The sequence below is a fragment of the Tachypleus tridentatus genome, chromosome 7 (assembly GCF_004210375.1).
Source record: "Tachypleus tridentatus isolate NWPU-2018 chromosome 7, ASM421037v1, whole genome shotgun sequence".
Taxonomy (NCBI): Eukaryota; Metazoa; Arthropoda; class Merostomata; order Xiphosura; family Limulidae; genus Tachypleus; species Tachypleus tridentatus.
The window spans coordinates 194,068,413-194,090,270 of NC_134831.1; the positions used below are offsets into that span (position 1 = coordinate 194,068,413).

At 37.3% G+C, this 21,858-nt stretch overlaps 1 protein-coding gene across 4 annotated transcripts in view; it reads left to right on the top strand.

Moving 5' to 3' along the window:
* The first annotated feature begins 15,704 nt into the window (after window positions 1-15,704).
* Pdxk (pyridoxal kinase) overlaps window positions 15,705-21,858 on the top strand; it is a 38,632-nt gene continuing 32,478 nt past the window's right edge. For all 4 annotated transcript variants that reach the window (XM_076516598.1, XM_076516600.1, XM_076516597.1 and 1 more), the window contains exon 1: window positions 15,705-15,990. In XM_076516598.1, coding sequence (XP_076372713.1) covers window positions 15,859-15,990 — 132 coding nt within the window. In that variant the 5' untranslated portion in view covers window positions 15,705-15,858. The remainder of the gene's footprint in view (window positions 15,991-21,858) is intronic.

The window sequence follows — 21,858 nt, forward strand, 5'->3', positions numbered from 1 at the left end:
ATAATAAAATAAAAAGCGCAAAAAGCTAAGTTCACGCAAAGAAAGTGCACCCAGCGACATGCCTTTCGTGTCCCAAAAGTGTCCCTTTCCCAATCATAAAAATTAGCACAACTATTATAAAGCATGCTGATTTCACAATTACTTTCCGCAAGTTCAGAAAAAATATGTCAGGTTTCAATTAAAATAAATGTCATACAGGGACAAACAAGTCTTAAAAGCAAATAATAATAGTTGTGATGTACTATTTAATTCGGTAAAATACACTGTTTAGTTTTATATTTTAAGTGTTTATAAGACCCACTGAGTAGGAATAAAAGATAATCTATTTTCATCTCACAGCTTTCTACCCCAAGCAACCCACAGTTTGCCTGACACAATCATATACACCCAGTGGTACAGAGGTATGTCTGCGGGGTAACACTGCTAGAAACCGCGTTTCAATACCCGTGACGAGCAAAGCACAGATAATACATTGTGTAGCTTTGTGCTTAATTCCAAATAAACAATCAATCAATACCCTCATAAAATAATCTTGCTTTAGAATGCTTGAAAAATACACCATTTTATCATTAAGCCTCCTCCCTTTTGATGATTGTTAGTCATTTGTTTTTAATTTCGCGCACAGCTACCCAAGGGATATTTGAGTTAGCTGTCTCTAATTTAGCAGTGAAAGACTTGAAGGAAGGCAAAGAGTTATTACCACTCATTGCTAATTCTTGGACTACTTTCTTACCAAAGAATAATGGAATTGACTGTGATATTATAACGCCCGCATGGCTGAAAGGGCGAACATGTTTGGTGGAAATGAGATTCGAACTTGCAACTTTCAAATGAACCGAAGAACTATTGTCAAACAGCATGTAATAAGCTTGAAAACTTACGCTTAAAAATGTCACAAAAGTTTGTTGTTTTTTTCTGTGCGTGTGTGTGTTTGTTTTGAAACAGCAACAATAAAGACAGGTACAATCAATAACGAAAAGAGCCTCGAGTTCGGATCCCTGTCCATTATACATGCTCGATCTTTCAGTCGTGAGGGTGTTATAATGTGATGATGAATCCCATTATTCGTTTGTGAAAGAGTACCCAAAAGTTGGCGGTGGGTGGTAATAACTAGCTGCTTTCTCTCTAGTCTTTCACTGCTGCCCCCAAGTAGCACAGCAGTATGTCTGCGGATGTGTACTGCTAGAAATTGGGTTTCGATACCAGTGGTGGGTAGGGCATAGCTCTTCGTGTAGATTTGTACTTAATAACAAACAATTTTCCCTGCTAAAGTGGGAACAGCTAGCGCGAAATTACAAACAAAAATAACTTTTTCAAATGTTAGATGTTTTTCACTCGACATTTTTACTATACAACTGAGATAATATTAATGAACAAAACAATGTATGAAGGAAACTATGACATATTAGTTCACAAAATAAATCTCATATTTATCGCATATTCTAGAATTTTTAACCAATAAATTTCTATCTAACTTTCTTTCTCTTTCTTTGATAAAAACTTTAATCCACTGTTTTTTCTTGATAGTATTAAAAATGTTTTAATGTTTATTTTGGGAAGTCTCTCACGAAGTGGTTTGATGGGATAACTGATTCTTTAATTTCAAATTTCTGAATTCGAAACATGCCTGTTGACCAATGACATATGCCCTCTATAAATCAGTAACGATATCAGATGTTACAACTAAAAGTGACTCCAAAGAGAGGGAAGTGATCCTGTACTTTTCCAACCTGTCAATAAAGAGTTGAATCAGATTCATCTCGTTTTATTCTATTTTTTTAAAGGTATTTGTACTGCAAATTGAAGTTCTCGAGCTGCTGCTATTTAGGAATCAGTATTATAAAACTAATCCTGTACTTACTGACTGTATAACACCTGCAAAAGGTTCCTGGTCTTAAATTAAATCCCTTCTCCCCTACTATTAGTTGACAGTCTTTTCAATAATTTGGTCAGTCAAAACGGACGGGATGGTTCGAGTTGTACAGAAATAACAACCACAAATCATTTGTTTCTCAACGTTTGAGTGATCATCTTGGAGGTTTGACATCTGTCCACATTGGACTACTAAACAATAAATAATTTTATCATAAGCAAAACACCAAAAATATATCGATCAAAACTAACTGAAGTTGCCAGTTTCCATCACTAGAAGCACAGGTTAAATTCAGTACAGCTTACAACATATCTCCAGAACTTGGATAGTTGACTAATTTTTCAATCAGAATAAGTAATATTTCTAAAGAGATAAATATTATCAAGACATTGAATTGCTTTGTCAATAACAACATTGCATTCTGGATGCTTTGTTTGCAAATAAGAAATAAAACTATTTACCATGCCTGTCTAAGAAGAGTTTCTTACATTGACTTTGGTAAATGAATTGCACTATTGTATTTACGATCACCTAAAATCCCTCCAACAAATCCGTCAACAATAACATGAAGAGCTTTCACAATGAAACCGGTGACAACTTATTATACTTTTAGAAAATTACATTTTTTGTGACAAACGCTTATCCCCAAAACAATAAGTTTAAACTTATCTTAATTTTTTCAAACAATTTCAACAGTCTAAAAGTCTGTGATAAGAATTACATAAACTACGAAAGTTTATCGCTCATGTTCCTCTTAATTTGCCCATTTTATATATATTTTTGTTTCTCACTAATCAATGTCCATAAGATCCTTCATTTGGCCCGGCATGGCCAGGTGGGTTAAGGCGTTCGACTTGTAATCTGAGGGTCGCGGGTTCGAATCCCGCTCGAACCAAGGATACTTGCCCTTTCAGCCGTGGGGGCGTTATAATGTTACGGTAAATCCCACTATTCGTTGGTAAAAGAGTAGCCCAAGAGTTGGCGATGGGTGGTGATGACTAGCTGCCTTCCCCCGAGTCTTTTTTTAGGGATTTGAGTCTGCAGACATACCGCTGTGCCACTGATTAGGTACTGAAATCTAGTTTTTAGCGTTATAAGCCTTCAGACTGTCGATGTGCCACTGAGAGACAAGCAAAATCTTTTTCGGTTTATATTTAAAAAACAACTTGAAAACCTTATAACAAGACATGAAAACACCTTAGTATAGAAACCGATACGTTGTCTCCTTTTATTTCAACAGGCAGTAAAGACGCATTAAAGCTTATAAACCTGCTAATACAGTTTCATCATTAGAAGTTTTTATTGATATATAGTTATGAAAACGCATAAGCGATACACGTATCTGATATGGAGGTGCATTATATGTTTTCTACATTTTAAGACAGTCTTTTCATATCTTTTGTATTGCAGGCCTATTTTTGATATAGAATATTGGCTTATATAACTACTAAGTTCATCTTGTCTGGGTTTATTCATGGAGTTGTTGTACGTGTTTTTCCATTAGAAAAGGTGTTTAGAAATCTCTAGCAGTAAACAGTGACACCAACTGAGATGCATTCTTACCCGACTGGAGGTTTTATTAACATTGACATCGGCTGGGATGTGTTCCAGCACGATTGGAAATTTTATTAAGACTGACATGAAGAGTATTTTTAAGTTATTTTTTTCAAGGAATACCTTTTGCTAGACTTGAGTTTGAGTTTAGCATGACTAAGAGTGTAGCTTAAAATAGCTTAAATTGTTACATTGATAAGAAAAAGAAGTAATAATTCTCTCCCTTCCCCAGCCGACGTAATAGTCGTCCTTGATTTTGGTGTTTCATACAATAAAGTTTGTTTGTTTGTTTTTGAGTTTCGCACAAAGCTACTCGAGGGCTATCTGTGCTAGCCGTCCCTAATTTAGCAGTGTAAGACTAGAGGGAAGGAGTATACCTGTTTGCAAATCTAGGTCCAATCATTATATTTTATGTAAAGATTTAGTCAAAGATAAGGCGAACAAGTGGCCTCGATCTGCGATACAGTAAGCGGTAAAATCTCTTGTTTTTGCAGTTCCTAATATGTGAAATTAGAAAATAATAAATTTATAGGAGTCACAAACAACGGATAATGACGTCTAGGCTGTGAATGTATTAATTGTACAAAGCATTATCACAGAAAGTATAAAAACAGAGCGAGCAGGTTGAAAAAGGCACAAATATCTTATATGCGAGTCATGTGCTTTACTCTAATAATTAAATATTGTTTTTTTCTTGTTTATCAAAAAGTGTGTGAGCCAAATATGTGTGTCATTTCAAAATTAGGGTTAAATAGTTAGTTGTATGAAATCTCACATTTTCATATGCACATTACAAAAAAAGGAATGATAGCATTGATATTCTGACTGTTTCATGGAAGACGCTCATTCTCCTGACAGTGATAATGAATTAAAAAACTAAAACATAATAAGTAGATCACATTATTTGTATCAATTTATTTGTAAGTTAATCGTAACCTTAGCTAAAAATATGCAATTTAAACTTATACATCAAAAATATATAAGTAAGGTCCCTGTATTATCGGATCGGAACCACGCTCTGCTACAATACTTTGCTTTTGGGCCCGGCATGGCCAAGCGTGTTAAAGCGTGCGACTCGTAATTTGAGGGTCGCGGGTTCGCATCCCCGTCGCGCCACACATGTTCGCCCTTTCAGCCGTGGGGACGTTATAATGTGACGGTCAATTCCACTATTCGTTGGTAAAAGAGTAGCCCAAGAGTTGGCGGTGGGTGGTGATGACTAGCTGCCTTCCCTCTAGTCTTACACTGCTAAATTAGGGACGGCTAGCACAGATAGCCCTCGAGTAGCTTTGTGCGAAATTCAAAAAAACAAACAAACAGTCATTTTGAACAAATAAATTAGGTCACAATAGCTTGAAAAAGCTTACTTGCTGTTAATAGAACGCTAAAATTAATTTTAACTTTTCTCACAATTCTGTGGGCAATCAAAATGGTTAAATCTTACTTTCTTCACTACAATGAATGAATCAAAGCAAACACAAACACAGTGGGTATAAAAAAGCTATAACACTTATGTTCCATTGATCCTCAAGTTTCTTCGACAAACTAAACAGATAATACTTACATTCTTCATTTCTCGAATGTAAATGATATACTTGCTGCAAAACCTAAAAGTATTTCTTCTTGCAAATACCACATATGCTTCTCTTATTCAAACTGTTGAAAGCCCTCTGCATGATCCAAATGTCTTTTACCACCGTCCATTTTGAAGATAGGATTAAAAATTTTCCAGAAGAAAAGACAGAACGAAGTACAGCAGGACATTTTAAACCAAAAAAGTGAGAAGTTAGTTTGACAGATTTCAGCTGCTGCAAGAGTATATGATAAAATATGCATTTTGTTATGAAAAAGTAGAGTAAAAAGCAAAATGCCAATGATTTGGTAAAGAGGCCTCACATCCCAGTTTGACAGTATGTACTTGACAACCAAGACAGCAACATTCTTTATTTTATAACAAGAGATATTGTAGACACGAATTACCATTGATCTTGCTGTCGTTACAATACAAAAACAGAAGAAATGAAGAACAACCGTAGATTAAAAATTTTGAAGTTTGTTTAGTTTTATTGGACAGAAAGACGTTTTTGAACAAACGGACTAATATAATCAAAATACAACGACAGGATATTAATTATAAATAATTTTAATAATCAATTCCATTTTTTGTTACTCAGAAAGACTAATCAAACATTGTGAATAAATGAGTGAAAACACGTTTTTCGACACTCTTTTCTCCGATAAACATAATTTTCCTGCAGTATTGAGTAAAGCTGCAGAGCCCCAACACCCTTCTTTTACATCTATACTGATATGGAATTGATGAGGGTGTGTTCGATTGTTTTTTAATTTTGCGCAAAGCTACTCGAGGGCTATCTGCGCTAGCCGTCCCTAATTTAGCAGTGTAAGACCAGAGGGAAGGCAGCTAGTCATTACCACCCACCGCCAACTCTTGGGCTACTCTTTTATCAATAAATAATGGGATTGACCGTAACATTATAATGCCCCCACGGCTGAAAGTGCGAACATGTTTGCTGCCACCGGGATTCGAACCCCTGACCCTTGGATTACGAGTCGAATGCCTTAACACGCTTGGTCATGCCGGACCCAGGATGTGTTTGAAGAGAGAATTCTCAGATTCCTGAAAATGGCGAACATAAAGTAATAATAACAACATTGGTTTAGTACTATATTGTTTTTAGTTGTGGTGTAACGGCTCTGAGTTTTTCAAGTATAAATATTTGACACATAGTTTCGTTATCTGTTGCCAATTTAAGGTCCAGTTACAGATTTGAACCCAGGAGGCCAAAAACCTTTCAATTGATAGCTCATCAATGCTGCTTGAATGAGCGAAAATAAAACTAAATAATAACAGATAATTAATTGTAACATAATAACGGATAACTAATATGAAGCACCAGACCCGTTCGCAGAATGTTTGAAGGAGAGGGGTACTTTGTAAGGTCAAGAGCCAACACTTATTTTGCAAAGCATGCTAATGTTATAGGATTCTGGGTACATTGACTATTTCAAGCCAGAAAATGCTGATGTTTCATCAAAAGAATATAGATTATGTTAAAAAATTAAAAACCATAAGCAGCTACGCTATAACTTTATAAGCATAATTTCTTTTAGATTACAAAAAATAGGGGGTTCGATATGTTGTACAAGCGCTTAAAAGTAAGTTGTAAGTAAAGGATATACATCAAAACCAGCAAAGAAGTTGTTAAGCTATAAAGTACCAATATTGACATTATACACCAATAGTTGAGCCAAGATAGACAACAAGAAATGTTCGCTTTTTTCTTTTGTTTTTTTAGAAGGCGTTCTATCGTTTATTTAAGTTTATTATCATACTTATTTTTGCTGAATTTAATTACCTACCTACTTGAAACCTTAAGGATAAAGCATATTCAAAGAAAACTGAAATTCAAGTGGTTTCAAGTGTTTTTCTTAACCTATGTGTTTTTCAAATATTCTTCTTTGTTACATATCCACACAAGAATTGAAAAACGTTACAGTCACCTACTTAACAAGTTGGTTCTCTGTTATCTACAAATGAGATAGCTTAGAATATAAAGGTCAATATTTGTATGCACACACTCATATATATATATATTTATATAATGAACTCAGTTACTCATTGGCTTATGTGACTATTAAATCTTGTATGGCTGCTCCTGAGGTTCAGACGCAGCTATACTTAATTTAAGACTGCCTTTTAGAGTGAAAGCAACTAACCAACAGTGCCTTTAATCTAAATAATTATCATGATCTGTATGCACCCTAAAATTAACCCTATTGTTTTATGTATATAATGACATGTTTTCTCAGTACGGCACAGATTTTCATCGGCCTTCTGACAAATGATAGATTGCATATTCACTCCGATAAAGGTGCTGTCCGCTGTGAATACGTTCATTTTCATTGTTTGAAAACTCAATAAATATGTTTTCACTGCATTTGACATTGTGTCAGTTAATGATGTCAGAAAAAAAAAAAAAGGTTCAAGAAGTCTTCATATAAAATGATAAAAACCTTATAACTTACGAAAGGTGGACCTTTCTTCTTCAGGGGCAAACTTTGGTGCCTGATCCCTAATTCTAATCATTTGGTCAAAGTCATAGAATTCATATTTACTTTGAAGCACTTTCTGATCGAACATCCTGTTATTTCGTGGATCCAGTCCAACTACACTTGTGGTAAATTGAAGAATCTAAGAATACCGCGAATAGGTTGTCGCTTAAAATCAGTGAAAAGTACAGGATGCTTCTTTTTTTTAGTTTTGAAAATATCTTATTCACCCAAATTAAAAAAAACAAAAAAAAACTATTCACATACTTCCATTAGGCATTGGGTTTGGGTTTGAGAAGTAAATATATTGACTACTACAAAATATCATGCAGTTATTGTTGGATTTGGAAACATAACCTATAATTTATTCCCTTTTGGCGAACAGAACATTCCACGACAAATGTTGCTGGGACATTCCTTAAACCTATCTGTTTGTTTGAAGTTAAGCACACAGCTACACAATGGGCTTTTCCAGCAAGTTCTACTTACTACGGGTATCAAAATCCTATTTCTATTGTTTAAACTCTCCAAACACACTGATGTGCACTGGAGGGATCCCAGACTTATATCAATGTATTCTCGATTGGTTTGTTGGTTTAGTGTTTTATTGCACAAAGCAGATAGGCTATCTGGGCAAAACATCCGGTAAAAATTTAAAAGTAAATTTAGTAAAATTCATAAAATGAAATTAAGGTAAAACAAAACAAAGCTCGAAAAAAACACATAAATAGCATAAAATCAATGTTTACATCTAGTTCACAACGTTAAGAGAAAAACTACAGTAATTCAAGTTGTAAAGGTCTTTCTGTAGCATAACTGTAATTATCATAATTCGCCAGGAAGATTAACAGGTAAGTACAAAAACCACCGTCAGTCACCTGAAGTTGGACTTTCCAGTCCTGGTTCAGAGTTATTTGATGTTATGTCCATTTTCAAAAAGGAAAGTAATAAAAAGGTTTTAAAAGACGTGTTGCAAAATTATAATAATAACTCTCCAGGATGACTAACGGGTAGTTCAAACAGCAGCGTTAGTTACCTGAAGTTGGCCTTTCCAGTCCTGGTTTCGAGTTATTTAATATCACGGCCAGTTTCTAATTTCAAATCGAACTAGATGAACTGCAATTTTTTTAAAAAAGCCACATGAAAAAGGTGTAATGTATAAATTAAAAAACTTAAATGGCATTAAAAAGATTAATGGCCTTTAAAAAACTAAAAACATTTCCAAGGTGGACAGTGTCACCATCACCAATAACACTGTCTAACGTTATGGTCAAACCTTGGGGGCCTGGCATGGCCTAGCGCGTTAAGGCGTGCGCTTCGTAATCTGAGGGTCGCGGGTTCGCGCCCGAGTCGCGCCAAACGTGCTCGCCCTCCCAGCCGTGGGGCGTTATGATGTGACGGTCAATCCCACTTTTCGTTGGTAAAAGAGTAGCCCAAGAGTTGGCGGTAGGTGGTGATGACTAGCTGCCTTCCCTCTAGTCTTACACTACTAAATTAGGGACGGCTAGCACAGATAACCCTCGAGTAACTTTGTGCGAAATTCCAAAACAAACAAACAAACAGACCTTGGGACAAAACATTTTTAAAATGGTGCCGTCGTTGAGAGTCGTAACGACGACAAGAAAGTAAAATGTGACTTATTGTGATCTTAGTGTTACATAAACTACACACTGGTGCATCAGTTCCAGATAAAAAGAAACGATGAGTTACAAAACTGTGACTAATGTGTAGTCTAGGTAAAACAACTTCCTCTTTCTTATCCATGCGGAAACAAGGTGGCCAAAGTCCAATATAGGGTTTTACTTGGAAAAGCTAGTTTCCGCGTTGCTCACTCCAAGTCGACTGCCAGCTGGCACGGAGTCGAGCCTTGAATCCAGGACCGTAGTTCATGTATGGGACAGGCAGAGCGGTGATAGTGGCAAAGCAGATAGACTTAGATGCGGTGTCGGCGAGCTCAACGTGAAGCGATTCCAGGGCCAGTAGGGAACAAAGCGAGTCGGTATAAATAGTGCAGTTGGAGTACTGCTTAGCTTCTATGTGATCCAGGGCAATTGAAATGGCGTACAGTTCAGCAGTGAACACAGAAGCTGTAGAGGGCATTCTACGTGCAACCACTGAACCGCAACAAGCCATGGCAGAGCCTACATAGTCACCTGATCTCGAACCGTCCGTATAAATAGAAATGGAAGAATGGTTCGAAAGATGTACAGCAAATAGCAGACAGTAATTCCAATCAGGAGTGTCTACTTTTCTCAGATGACTTAAAGATAGGTCACATTTGGGGACTATAAAAAGCCATGGAGAGATGGGCTGACCAGTGGATACAGCAATGTTATCCAAGGAAGGAAAATACAACCCCAGGTGGGATGCTTTGGTAAAGAACGAAGTTTCCAAGCATACAGTAAAGACAGTTGCAAACGGCGGAGGTGTAAAGAAGATTCATGAGACTCTATACATAAGCTCTGAACTGGGGAAGTGCAAAAAGCCTCAGTGCAGAGCCGAAGTCCTTGATGATGAATAGAGCCTAGCATCTTTAAGGCCAATGGTCTAGCAGAGCCATAGACCAGTGATCCATAGTCTTGTTTTGATCAAATAAGAGCACGATATATCTTTAGCATAGAACATAGATCCGCTCCCCAAGTGGTGAAAGAGAGAACACGGAGGTTGTTCAGTGCTCTTGTACAGTTGACCCGTAGCTACTTAATGTGTGGTATAAAGGTCAGCTTACGGTCAAACATAAGCCCCAAGGACTTTGTCATAGGGATCACAGGCAGCACAACTTCACTGATACAGACTTCAGGATCAGGATAAATACCCTGATGGCAGCAAAAGTGCATGCAAACGGTTTTCGAGAGGGAAGTTTGCTGTGGTCCACTTCAGTAAACGATTGAGGGCAGTTTGTAACTGCCGCCAAATATACCTCATGTTTAACGACTAACATGAGATGTACAAGTCGTCGACATAGAGCTCGTTTGCAACAATGAGAGGGAGTTGTTCAGTGATGGCATTCATTTTTATACTGAAAAGTGTAACACTCGAAACACAGCCCTGAGGGACTCCAAGTCTCTGTAGAAAAGAACGGGAAAGTGTCGAACCCACAGGAACTCGGAATCTCCTGTCCGTTAAATTTGTTTAAACAAAAATGGGCAAATAGCCGAGTAACCCATATATATGGAGGTCTCGCAAAATGCCGTAGCTCCATGTTATATGATAAGTCTTCTCAATATCAAAGAATATTGATACAAGATGTTGTCGCTTGAGAAAGGCTTCTCTGATTGACGATTCAAGTCGAATCAGGTGGTCCATGGTAAAGCGCTGTTGTCGAAACCAACACTGGATGGGCGAGAGGAGGTTGTTTGATTCGAGAAATCAAACAAGATGAGCATTAATCATCTTCTCTAAGGTCTTACAGAGACAACTCATCAAAGTAATTGAATGGTAGTTGGAAGGAATCTTGGGATCCTTCCCATGCTTAGAGAAAGGTAGGACAATAGCCTGGCGCTAGGCATCAGAAAGAACATTCTCCTGCCAGATCCGGTTAAAAACAATCAGAAGAATAGTAAGAGAAGCAGGAGATAAATGGCACAGGAGGTCATAGTGGATATCATCAGGTCCAACCGATGTACTGGCAGACCAATGAAAGGCCAGGTTGAGTTCCACCAGTGTAAAGGTACGATTATAGTCTAAGAGACAATCAGCTCGAAAGGAAAGAGGTGATTGTTCTGCCCGAGTCTTGATAGCTAAGAAGGTGGAAAAAGAAGAAGAAGTGATAGATACCCGGAAAAAGCTTTCACCTAGAGTATCGCCAATCTTCCGGGCATCAGCTACTTCTTGGCCATCAGAGAGCAAGATCGAGAGGGGGACAGAATAATATTGCCCACTGATCTTTCGAATCTTGTCCCATATGACTTTAGAATTAGTGGTAGAAGATATGCGAGTTGTGAACATAATCCAAGATTCCTTCTGGCTTTGAAGTGTTACCCACCGAGCATGTGCATTGGCCCGCTGGAAAGCGATGCGGTTCTAGAGTAAGGGATATCTACGGAAAGCATCCCAGATCTGTTTCTGAGCCTTCCGCGCCATGTGGCAGGCAGAATTCCACCATGGACGAGAATATACAGGAAAACGTGTCGAGATTTTAGGAATACATTGAGCAGCTGCTTGTATAATACAGTCAATTACTGCTGCTACTCAGTCGTCTATTGATGACTTACGGATGATGGCAGGATCATGTTCTGTGAAAGCAGTGAAAGAGGGCCATTTTGCCTGATCCAACTTTTACCAGGGCACGCGGATCGGGTGGTATCGACCACGGGCAGTCTCTCTCAAGATTATAGGAAAATGATCACTGCCTCGTGGATTATTGCCAACCCTCCATGAAAAATGGGAGAATAATGAAGGGGAGCAAATTGAAAGATTAATAGCCCTAAAGGACTGACTAGGTGCATGGAAATAAGTAGAAGAACCGCTATTGAAAAGAGAAATGTTGTTTAAAGCGATCCCTCTTATCAATATCAGCACTTACCCAGAGGAGTGATGTCCATTAAAGTCCCCCAGGATGAAGAAGGGAGTTGGCAACTGTTCAATGAGAGCATCAAGGTCTGATTGATCATATGTCTCTCCAACCGACAAGTATAGAGAACAAAAAGTGATGAAGACAGGGTTGGCACATGCTGATCAACCAACAGCGCCACCCCTTCATGCACTCGTCCATCACACAACCTGTCATTTTTGTACAAAGGAAACCGCCGAAAGGTGATTGTATTGGTAGGTTTCAAAAATGTTTCCTGTAAGGAAAGACATACAGGATGGTAGGAAGCAATCAGTGTTTTGATGTCATCCAGATTAGAACGTAAACTTCGACACTTCCATTGTATCAGGGTGACCATTTTTATTTGCGTGTAGGTGAATTGGATAGAGAACCATTCTGTTTACGACCACGTCTTTTTTTCCTTACTTCGAGGGAGGTATATCGACCTCCATGGATCCTGCCCTGGGTCGACTGGGCAGGTCTTTGCTGTTAGAAGGGGATTCCAGTGACTGAGGATGTAAACGAATGATTGCTTTGCATCTTGGAGTGGGAGAAGAAGATGTATCCGAGGAATTGCCTGTACCTGGAACCAAAGGATGTGGACAGAGATGGGTGTTGAAGATGATTCATCAACTTTTTTAACCATAGAAGTCAAGGGACTTTTCGTTTCTTTTGAGAACGATTCCTATGAAGGCACAGAGAGATCAGCCTGTACTCCCACTGTAGTTATGGAACGAAGCAGTAGCATACGTCCGAAATGAGGTGGTGGACAGCAATTTTTGAGCCTCAAGATAAGTAATGTTATCAATCGTTTTTAAACGCTGCACCTCTGTTTCTTCCAACCATTTAGGGCAAGAACGAAAGTAGGATGGGTAAAAGCCATTGCAATTGATGCAATGTGGATCGCTTTTACACTCGAAGGTATAATGGACCTTGCTGCTGCAATGAACACACATCAAAAACCACGTCTTCGAGTGACGGAACCGCTGACACTGGAAACATCAGAGAGGGTTTGGAATGTATGGCCGTACTCTGCAATTAAAATAATCTGCCTTGATGGTGGCAGGCGGACGTGGTGACATACATGCAGAATGAGGACATTGGTCGGCACCATAATTCCATCTTTGCAAGTGGATATACGTTTCACTGCAGAAACGTTTTGGGGGAGAAACCAGCGAGAATCTCAGACTCTGGTATGTTCTTCAATTTCCTCTCAACAATAACTCCTCGTCTTGAATTCAAAGTAGCATAAGGTGTTACCTCAATAGGTATATCCCCAATTTCCTTTGAATGCAAGAGGAGTTCACTGCGTTGAGATTTGGATGTTTCCACTAATATGTCACCAGATTGAAGCTTTTTTATTGACGTTGGAGAGCCAGCAAGTCCCTCTAATCACTTCTGAATGACAAAGGGAGACATTTACCCTAAAGGTTTGTCTGAAAGTGAATGCAATATAGGAAAATGAGGTACAGCAGGTGGTACAGATGGTGAGACTTGCTACTGAGGATCTTCAAATCGTGGTCGTTTACCTATAGACTATTTTTCACTATTTTATGAAGATTTTTTAATTGGAGCAGCCATAATAAAGAAAGAGAAATTTCGGTGCCCACTGAACCTACCCACCATGGAACCGTACGAGAGTATGGACTACAATGCCAAACAAGGACAATACAGCAACGCCAGGGTTTCGTGAGCACTATACCCAAATACCAGCATCAGATACAATGTCCACAACACCTGTTGAAAACACCCAACACTGGTACTTGATTGATCCTAGCTCGAGTGGACCTGTCGATTGATTCACCCCAAGGCCGCCCGTCTACAGGAATTCAAGGCCCAAGTGGTATGTTCGGGATGGACCCCTCAACCACCAGGATCCTGTCTTCTCCTTCACGGGTTGCCACGCACGGCAAACACGTGGATGGATGTTTAGATCCTAGAGGAGGTAAACTGAAAGAACAGAACCTTCCCTGGGAGGTCCCCTCACCACGTACAGGAATCCACACCGAATAACATGGATCATGTGGATCTTTCAAAATATCAGGACGCCATGTTTTCCCTATTTTTATTTATAGAAAGCCCAAATGAGGAGAATTGACTAACTGTCATGTGTAGTTTTCAATTCAGAACAGGTTTTCTTTGCCTGATAAAGCAGCAACTCTCAACTGAGTTGTGGTTGTCTGTGCATGTAAAATCAATGAATAGTGTTCATGTATTACTATCAAATTCGTCCAGTTTGTTTTTGTAACTTATTTATGTCAGTAAATCAAGTTCATTACGCAATACTTATTCTGCTGAATCTCTATTTTGAGATATTTGCTGTATGTTATTAGTACATCTGAGAATGCCACACGTCTACGGCAAAATTGCGGAATATTTTTTTGCAGAATGTCATGGGTTCAAACCATGAACCTTTCAACCCATAACCCAGAAAGCAAACTATTATACTACATCCAATATTTGGTAATTAAAAGACTTAAGATTCGAGTTAAACCACTTTTATTTGACAATATGTATTATTATGGAATGAATAATATGAACTTAAAAACAAATCCTAATACTTAGCAGCTAATTTAACATAAATTGCTGTTTTCAAGTGTTAACTGAAGAAAATATCGATAGCTTCTTCTTGATTACAAGTATGACTTACGTTGGTCCCACTTCTTCACAGTAGCATTATAAACTAGAGCGGCATCTTATAATTTCAGTCTGAGCTTTGTACAGTTACTCGAATTTATGGTTTTTGCTTACACAACTAAATTTACAAATTCTCATTAATTGTTTTCACAGGTAAAGAAGTAAAACCCTCTCATTAATTATTATGCACATCTTATTATCTTCACGTTACAACATAATATTTTAATATAGTTTACTTAATTGATTCGCTTACGTATTTTTTATTTAGTTTCATTTGTTTGTAGTTAAGCACAAACCCACACAATGAGCTATTTGTGCTGCACCAACTACAGGTATCGAAAACTAAAGCATAAAGCTCACGATAGTTTATCTTGGCTTTGTTTATCGCAGAAAACTGAATCTGGATTTCAAGGATGCAAATATGTAAAAATTGTGGGACAAATAAAATGAACAAGTGACAGGATAGATGTTATTGAGTTAAATATGTGTAGCGTTTTGAGATTCACTGGCACATTTTTCTTACAATTCTCAACCTCATATCTGTAGGGATGAGAAGTAGCGTATACAATTCATGCTTGTATTTAACAGGTATGTCACAGACCTTAAATCGAATTATATTTTTATGCATAAGCATTATGTCCTAGTATGTCGCAACCCTGGAAATAGCTTTAGTTTATTTGTTGGTTACTAAGCTCAAATAGCACCTCGGATATGAACGATTTTGACGTTATTGACCCTCAAGATTACTGTAGAGTTACTCGAGAACGACTACAATTTATAAAAAAAAAAAAAATACTACGTGCCCATCAAGTTGTTTTTGTCTATTGCATAATGAAACGTAAGGATTGATATATGATATTAACTTCATGTTGATAGTTAAATAACATATATGTATATATATACATATATATGTGTGTGTTTTAAATGTTTCTATGGTGTTTTTATGAAATATATACATATCTGCACAGTTTAGGCTGGGTTTTGATAAATTATTTTTGTTAAATCCAATTACTTTAATTTATAAGTAAATAATTCTTTCCAGCAGGAAAGTTTTCCGAGAAATTGGCCTATGTGATGTTTTAATAGAATTTTATTTTGTAAGACTGAGAAAGAGAGAGGGAGTTGTACGTAGTGTGTAGGGTTTAGTACCAGATAAAAGTGAAATATATAATCTGGCAATTTATTAATCAAAATGGAGAACAGACAGATAATTCCTAACGATAATATTAATAGACATGAGCTCAAGTGTTACAAAGTACTTTCAATTCAGAGTCACGTTGTATCCGGTTATGTGGGTAACAAAAGTGCTACATTTCCACTACAGGTATTTGTTTGTTTGTTTTGGAATTTCGCACAAAGCTGCTCGAGGGCTATCTGTGCTAGCCGTCCCTAATTTAGCAGTGTAAGACTAGGGGGAAGGCAGCTAGTCATCACCACCCACCGCCAATTCTTGGGCTACTCTTTCACCAACGAATAGTGGGATTGGCTGACATTATAACGACCCTACGGCCTAAAGGGCGAGCATGTTTGGCGCGATGGGGATGCGAACCCGCGACCCTCAGATTACGAGTCGCACGCCTTAACACGCTTGGCTATGCCGGGCCCCTACTACAGGTAAACCAGTTTTTACAGTAACAAATGATGTGATGTGATAATAATATGTATTACTAGTGTATAACAAATCGAATTATTTCTTTGAAATGTACAACTTATTACAAAAATAATGGAAAGAAAGCCAATACTAGATTTATTTTTACCTGTCTGTAATGCATTTTTGTGTTAATAAAGATAATTTTCAAATTTTATGCATAATAAAAACTTCAAGACAGTACTGGTTGCTCAGATACTGAGACAAATTCTAGTGGAAATTAAGAAAAAAATGTAACTCTTTCACTATGATTATATTTTTCAAAAATGTGTTGGAAAATTCTTTGAAGTCCAAAAAAAGTTGTTTTATATAGGTAAAAGTTAGGTTCAGTACTGATTACAGTTATAATAGCTTAACAGCTTGTTCATTTGTTTGTATTTCAAGTATATTTTTTCAAAACTGTGTGCAGTTGTACTGAAGTGATTCAACAATTTACAAATTTTTCTTTATGTCCTTTCCCAATTCTCTGTCAAGTGATTTTTGCAGTAGCTATGTAATAGCGAATAATATCACAAAAAGACATGAAACCATAAAGCAATATCCATAGGCATTTTTACAGATGTCAGATGAACAATATCTTACTCAACCTGAAACCTGTGTGTTAAAAGTAATTAAAATAATATAAATTTACACATAACTGTTTCTTTTAAAAGTTATTATTCATAAGGTCATGAGAATAGTTACTTCATTTATCAAAGTATTTGACAGAGAATTCCCACAGAAGTAATTTTCCACATGAGAAGTTTTCATTATCAGTTGTGATTAATGTAGATAATAATATTAAAATAAAATGCAAGGTGGTGCTTAAGTGATGAAAAATAAAGTGAATATAGTCTTTAATTGCAAAGAACACCTAATCAATAACATCATTTTGTAAATATATGTAAATAAAAATATAATACTCTAGAAAAAAAAATATATCTACGTTTTCAGAATGTAAACATAATTAATTTGCTACTTTCATTTTTGAATTTTGTATTTTCAACCTTCTTGCTCCACCACTTGTGATCAGTTGTAGAATGTATATTCAAACTCTTATAAATGTTACCTTTTGTAATCTGAAAGTTGAAACATGCTCATTAACTGGGGTGACCTTGTTAATTTGATTAAACAACAAATATTCTATTGATAGTTTAACTATGGCATTGAAGAGACTAGAAAAAGAAGTTTTTAAGCATAGCTAAAGAACAGTTTTATGATAACTCTTTAATATTTAAAGATATTTGACTCAAGAATAAGCATAGTTGCTACTAATCTTTTATTAGTAATATTAGGAACACGAACGATGCAATTGATTATCTATGAGCACTGGTTAGTGTTAGATAAAGAAAGGTATTCAATGAAATTGTTAAAAACATTAACATTATGAATATAATAGTTTCAACGATTCAAGTAATAAAAGTATTTTTAACTTTTTAAGTTTCTCTTTAGTCTTCTTTCAGAAATAATGGTTTTTCTTTTACCTATCTCATGAGAATGATTAATCAATTAGCAAATATGACAATTTCACTAATCATATGTTAGTAATAAAACAGATGAGTTGGAGGCTCAAATTTGATTGGAAGAGTCATATAAATGGAATTACTAAAATCTGGTTAGTCTTGGAGAGAATTGTTAATAGGAAATTTGTTTTTTAAAGGAGAAGGTTGATCTTTATATAAGGGACAACTATCACCGCTCTGCCTATTCCGTACATGGACTATGGTCCTGTATTCAAGGCTCGGCTCTGTGTCAGCTGGCAGTCCACTTGGAGTGAGCAACGTGACAACAAGCTTTTTCAAATAAAACCCGATATTGGGCTTTGGCCATCTAGCTTCCGTAAGGTTCGGAAGGAGGAAGTTGTTCTAACTAGACTACGCATTGGTCACAGTTTTTTAACTGTTTAACTGTTTTCTTTTATCTGGAACTGATGCACCAATGTGTAGTTTGTGTAACACTCAAATCACTGTAAGGCACATCTTACTTTCCTGCCATCGTTACGACTCTCAACGACGGCACTATTTTAAACATGTTCTGTCCCATGGTTTGTCCATAACATTAGACAGTGTTATTGGTGATGGTGACACTGTCCACCTTGATAGTTTTTTAGTTTTTTAATGGCCATTAATCTTTTTAACCTCATTTAAGTGTTTGATATTTATTCATTACACCTTTTTAATTGTGGTTCCCTTTTCAGAGTCTCAATCTCTCTAGTTCAATTTGATGTTGTAAAATGGCCAGAACATTAAATAACTCAACACCAGGACTGGAAAGGCCAACTTCAGGAGACTCACGCTGCTGTTTGAACTATCCGTTTGAACTACCAGTTAGTCACCCTGGCGAGTTGTTATTACACTTTTGCTGCATGTCATTTAACACTTTTATTACTTTACCTTTTAGTACTGGCCATAATGACACATAACCCAGAACCAGGACTGGAAAGACCAACTTCAGGTGACTGACGGTGGTTCTTGTACTTACCTATTAGTCTTCCTGGTAGGTTATGATCATTACCATTCTGCTACAGGAAGTCCTTTACAACTTTGTAGACTGGATGTCAACATTGGTTTTACGGCATTTTATGTTTTAATTGCTGTTTTGTTTATACCTTTGTTTTCTTTTACGAATTTTACTACATTTACATTACTTTTACCTTTTTACAGGACATTTGGCTAATTTTTATTACGATTTTGCTATATGTCTTTTAACACTTTTCTTATTTTACCTTTTGATAATGGCTGTTATGACAACATAACCCAGACACAGGACTGGAAAGGCCAACTTCAGGTGACTGACGGTGGTTCTTGTACTTACCTGTTAGTCTTCCTGGTGGGTTATGACCATTACCATTTTGCTAGAGAAAGTCCTTTACAACTTCTCTTACTCTGCTTTCTCTCTTAACATTGTAGACTAGGTGTCAACATTGGTTTTATACTTTTTCTGTTTTTAGTGATGTTTTGTTTTACCTTCATTCCCTTTTATGTATTTTACTACATTTAATTTATTTTTACCTTTTTACTGGACATTTGGCACAGATAGCCTAGCTGCTTTGTGCCATAAAACACTAAATCAATCAATCAACCAACCAGTAACATTATAATTTCTTTAAACTTGTGTTCAAAATTTTCCTAGATACAACTTAGTCCTGTTTGCTCTACTGCTAGAAACACATTTCTAGGATGGCTTAAAATACTGATCAACAAAAAATTCAAGATCCTGTTCTTCCATAATACTTTTAAGACTACTCCCATCAAATGATAATTATAATTCAAATCAGGTACTCTATATACATTACCTTGCATATACTGTAATTAAACACAATCTGCTATTTATTCACCCAATTCAAATCCTTCTGTAAAGTAGCACCATCATCCTCACCTACCTTCACCATACAAAACCTTAACATAGCTAACAAATTTAAGAAAAAATTATTGAAACATTTATTAATCTGTGTCATTTATTTAAGTTAAAAAAGAGCAAGGTCCTTACATTGATCCCCAAGATACAAAATATAACTTGAACCCAGTTTCACCAAACTGTTTATCACAACCAAGCTATCTTCCATCATTTCATCAGCACTTTGCCAAATGCTTTCTAGAAACCCTGATACACTAAATTCACTCCAAAATCCTTGTACTCATAACCAATAACCTCTTCAAAGAATGTCAAAATTTTCCCTCAGTGAAACCATGCCATCTGTGCAATAAAATTTTAAACTTTGTTAAATGACTTTTGAACACACCTTTTATTACACTTAAAATACTTTTCCTGCCACTGATATAAGAGTAAAAGGTTTATAATTACAAGGACAGCTCTTCTCCATGTGGATTCCTATACATGGTGAGAGGACCTCCCAGGAGAAGGTTCTGTACTTTCAGTTTACCTCCTCTGGGATCCCTTCAGTGTGGATTCCTGTACGTGGTGAAGGGTCCTCCCAGGGAAGGATCTGTTCTTTCAGTTTACCTCCTCTGGGATCTAGACATCCACCCACGTGTTTGCTGTGTGTGGCAACCCGTAAAGGGGAGGAGAGGATCCTGGTAGTCGAGGGGTCCAACCCTAACACACCACTTTGGCCTTGAATTCCTATAGACGGGCAGCCTTGGGGTGGCCCCCTTTGGATCATTTGGCTGGTCCACTCAGGATAAGGTCAACCAAGTACCAGTGTTGGATGTTCTCAACAGGTGTTGTGGACATTGTATCTGATGCTGGTGTTTGGGTATAGTGCTCATGACACCTTGGCATTGCTGCAGTGTCCTTGTTTGACATTGTAGTGCATCTCCTCATAGGGCTCCATGGTAGGTGGGGTCAGTGGGTGCAGAAATTTCAATTTCTTTTATTATGGATACTCCAATTAAAAGACAAAAGGGTGGGCAAAAGGAGGTTGTTTGATTCGAGGAACCAAACAAGACGAGCACGAACCATCCTCTCTAAGGTCTCACAGAGACAGCTCGTCAAAACAATTGACCAGTTAAAAACAATCAGAAGGATAGCAAAAGAAGCAGGAGATAGATGGTGCAGCATGTCACAGTGTATATCATCAGTTTCAACTGATGTTCTGCCAGACCAATGAAGGGCCAGTTTGAACTCCACCAATGTAAAGGGACAATTATAGTCATACAGACAATCAGCTCAAAAGGAAAGAGGTGATTGCTTTGCCCAAATTTTGATGGCTAAGAAGGTGGAAAAAGAAGCAGAAGTGATTGATACCCAGCAAAAGCTTTCACCGAGAGGGGGACAGAATTATATTGCCGACTGACCTTTCGAATTTTGTCCCATATGACTTTGGAACTGGTGGTAGAAGATATGCTGGTTGTGAACTTAATCCAAGATTCCTTCTGGCCTTGACGTCTTACCCACCGAACATGTGCATGGGATCTCTAGAAAGCTATGTGGTTCTAAAGTGAGGGATATCTACGGAAAATATCCCAGGCCTGTTTCTGAGCCTTTCATGTCATGTGGCAGGCAGGATTCCACCATGGATGAGGATATAGTGGAAAACGTGTAGAGGTCTTAGGAATACATTGAGCAGCTGCTTGTATAATACAGTCAGTTACTGCACGACCTGTCTCTCTCAAGATTATTGGAAAATTATCACTGCCTTGTCATTGAATACACCATTGAAGGATGTAGCCATTCGTATCAATTTGGGTCATACCATTACTGTTTGCTCTCTGTACCTTACTCCTGGAAACATTATTATTACTCAGACTTTGATGCTCTCATTGAGCAACTGCCAACCCCCTTTTAATTTTGGGGGATCTTAATGGGCATAATCCCCTCTGGGATGGTTCTAGTATTGATGTGAGAGGTCATGCTATAAGCATGAATCACAACCTGTCTCTCTTCAATACTGGCTTTTACATTTATTTTCTATCTGCTCCCCTTTGCTTTTCTTGGGAAGTTGACATGAATCCAAGGGGTAGTGATCATTTTCCTATCATATTAAGAGAGATTGGTTGTGGTCAGTGTCACCTCACCTGTGCGCCTCAGTGGAAGTTGGACCAGGTCAACTGGCCATCTTTCACTGCTCTCTCGGAACTTGATCCTGCCATCTTCTATAAATCA